The sequence below is a fragment of the Galleria mellonella genome, unplaced genomic scaffold, assembly GCF_026898425.1.
Source record: "Galleria mellonella isolate WM207_F2 unplaced genomic scaffold, CSIRO_AGI_GalMel_v1 utg116, whole genome shotgun sequence".
NCBI classification, from domain to species: domain Eukaryota; kingdom Metazoa; phylum Arthropoda; class Insecta; order Lepidoptera; family Pyralidae; genus Galleria; species Galleria mellonella.
This window is the reverse complement of record NW_026441978.1, coordinates 897,868-900,941: the sequence shown is the minus strand read 5'-3', so window position 1 is coordinate 900,941 and position 3,074 is coordinate 897,868. Positions and strand designations below refer to the sequence as shown.

Sequence of the window (3,074 nt, the reverse complement as noted above, 5' to 3'; positions counted from 1 at the left end):
CATTGTAGCGCTCATCAAACAATTCTTCACTATAAACACTTAAATTTAAATTAGTTTCAGTTAAGCAAATTATCTCATAATCGGTATTCAATAAATTAAGATAGAATTCAGTAACTTTTGAACGAAAGCGATTGACATTTTGATAATATATTAACATATGGAAAAAAAAAAACAATATAAAGTGATAGCATTCATACATAAACAGAGTACAAAGAGTGAGAAAGAAAAAAAAAATTATAAAAGTCTCTTAAGCATTTCAGCGTTTTTTACTAGCACAGCACTTGATTGTTCATCTTTTCGAATGTATATTTGTCCATATTTTACCCATACAAACTTATAAGCCTTATCCTTAACAAATCTTCTGGCTAGTGAGTGAAGTTCCTTACATTCAGGAGATAAATGTTCAACTATATACATTTTCTTTGTTTCTCCAGAGTAACCAAAATGGAATGTGCTTAAAGTTTGTTTAGGGTTATCCTTATTAAACTTTCTAACAGCAGATAAGATATTGTCACGATGACGAGGAGATGGCAGAGTAACAAGTATGTTACGAGGACGATTTGAAGAGGAATTAATTTTAGCAACTCGGCGGCATGCATGAATTTCAGTATCAGATATAGGGAAATTAATCACATCACATATTTTTTTGAAAATACCAACAACATTTTCACTGCGTTTTTCAGGAACAGCTTGTATTTCAATGTTCATGCTACGAGATGTTTTTTCAGAAATTTTTAATCGACGTTCAAGTTCGTAAATATCACCCTGAAGCTTGTTTTTATTACATTCCAGTTCAGAAACTCTCTCAACTGCAGCCGCCAAGGTACCGTTGATTCTTTTTTGTCCTTCCTCTAAAAAGTCGACGGTGACTGTGAATTCATCCTTTAATGCAGTAATAGCCAAGTGAATCTCACTTCTTATGGAAGCCTTAATATCTGAGAAAAAATCAGCTTTAAACCTTTCCAATCTAGAATCCAACAAAACTCCAAATTGTTGCAGCGAAATAGTATGATTTTCAGCAGACACGGAACATTCCATTTCACTTTGATGCATAGTAACATCACATGACATCACCGATTCGTCAAGTGTATTTGGTTTACGGACTGGGGTATTCGTGTTGTCCCCTCTTCGCCGAGTAATATTGATGCATACACAACATTGCCATGGCTTATTACTTAATTTCAAATTTTGATAAGCATTCAAACTCATATTTAAACACTTATAATGAAAAGATTCATTACACTGATTACACTTAAGCGATTCGTCAGTTTTAAATTTTTTATTACATGCCGAGCACGTTTCCATATTTATGCGTAATGTAGTTATTTATAAGTATTTAATTTCCTCGATATAAAATGCTCGATATGAAGAATAATTATACTAAGTTTCGTTAAAATCCGACGAGTACTTTTTGTTTCTATAACGAACATACAGACAGACAGGCAAAAATTTTACTGATTGTATTTTTGGCATCAGTATCGATCACTAATCACCGCCTGATAGTTATTTTGGAAATATATTTCATGTACAGAATTGACCTCTCTACAGATTTGTTATAAGTACAGAAGATATAAATATTCTGTGTGTAGTTCCGTTATTATAATTCTTTAACCCCTGTGTGTATGTGTGTGTGTGTAGTCGCATACTTCTGTAAAATAAAGTTTCTTTCTTTCTTCTTTCTTTCTATCATAATTTTCTTTTTTTACAAAATGCACCTAACATGTATTTTCCAATTTGGAACAGTAGATACTAAAACATTATTGAAGTTCACCCGATGACTGGTGATTTCATGGTGGAAACATTAAAATGCGGTGTATCCACCCGAGCTGCGCACGTTGATGGAAGGAACAGGGTTCATCCATCACCGAACCGTCAACGTCACCGCGTACCGACACGTTGGGTACTTGTGTTGGATGATTTTTTAGATAACACATACCTATAGATTGACACGGAGAAAACAATGGGATTTAAAACCAATCTTTTTATATATGTATAATACTTAATGCTCACTGGTGTATTAATGCAAAAAAATATACGAATCACTTTTTACCTGGAGATTTTTTTAACCCAATTAAAAATTTGAAATATTTAATAATAAATAATAATTTATCAGAGGGAGACTTTGTACACTTTGAGACTTTGGAGTCGTTTGCTTGGGTACCTCTGTCCCGTTCGTGTTTCTACCTTGAAGCAGTTGTGATAAAATTACTATGGAACTAATCTGTAAGTATATCGCTTTAGATAGAAATAGAATTTTCCAAATCGATTTTTTTATACAACTTAGAATGGCAACCAAGCTGACGGTCCACCTGATGGAAAGTGGTAACTGTCGCCTATAGACATGAGCAGTACCATGGACATAACAGAGTATATAGTTTCACCCATGATACTCCCCATGCGTTGCCATTCCTGAGGACTCAGGTGTTATTCCTCTGTGTCCTGTAAATTCACGCCATATCCCACCACTCAAACCGAAATACAGCCATGCAAACACAACTGCTTTACGATTGAAACATGAATGGGATAGAGGTATTCAAGCAAACGACTTTTGTACAAAGTATCCCTCTGGTAAATTACTATAACTGACGGAGTTATGAGGTCACAAACATAAAAAAAAATACAACCGAATTGAGATTTGAATTCAGATTGAATTGATTCGTATTAAAATACTACCGCGACGCGCGGAATCATCTATGCAACGTTAAAACCATAAGCGTACTAAAACTACCCACGAGGAAGCGTCAATGACCGTGCGATGTAGATATCCCGAGACGCGTGGAGCACAGTACGTCGTACAATTTCAAATAGATTGCACGTCAACTAATTTAAAAATCATTTATTATATGGCATTGGTCCATTTACGGTAGAAACACAATCTGCCAACTGTTTTCTTTTTTTTTTTTTTTTATTTTTTTTTATACAACCTAGAATGGCAAACAAGCTGACGGCCCACCTGATGGAAAGTGGTAACCGTCGCCTATAGACATGAGCAGTACCATGGACATACTAGAGTATATTGTTTCGCCCATGATAGCCCCCAACTGATTCAGCAGTTTTCGTTTTGGCCAACCAGC

General features: G+C 34.9%; 1 protein-coding gene across 1 annotated transcript; it reads right to left on the bottom strand.

Annotated features, from left to right (window-relative positions):
- Positions 1–234: 234 nt before the first annotated feature.
- Positions 235–1,209, bottom strand: LOC128200405 (uncharacterized). The gene has a single exon (XM_052893788.1). The coding sequence runs from the start codon at positions 1,207–1,209 to the stop codon at positions 235–237; it is 975 nt and encodes a 324-aa protein (XP_052749748.1).
- Between the last annotated feature and the right edge of the window lie 1,865 nt (positions 1,210–3,074).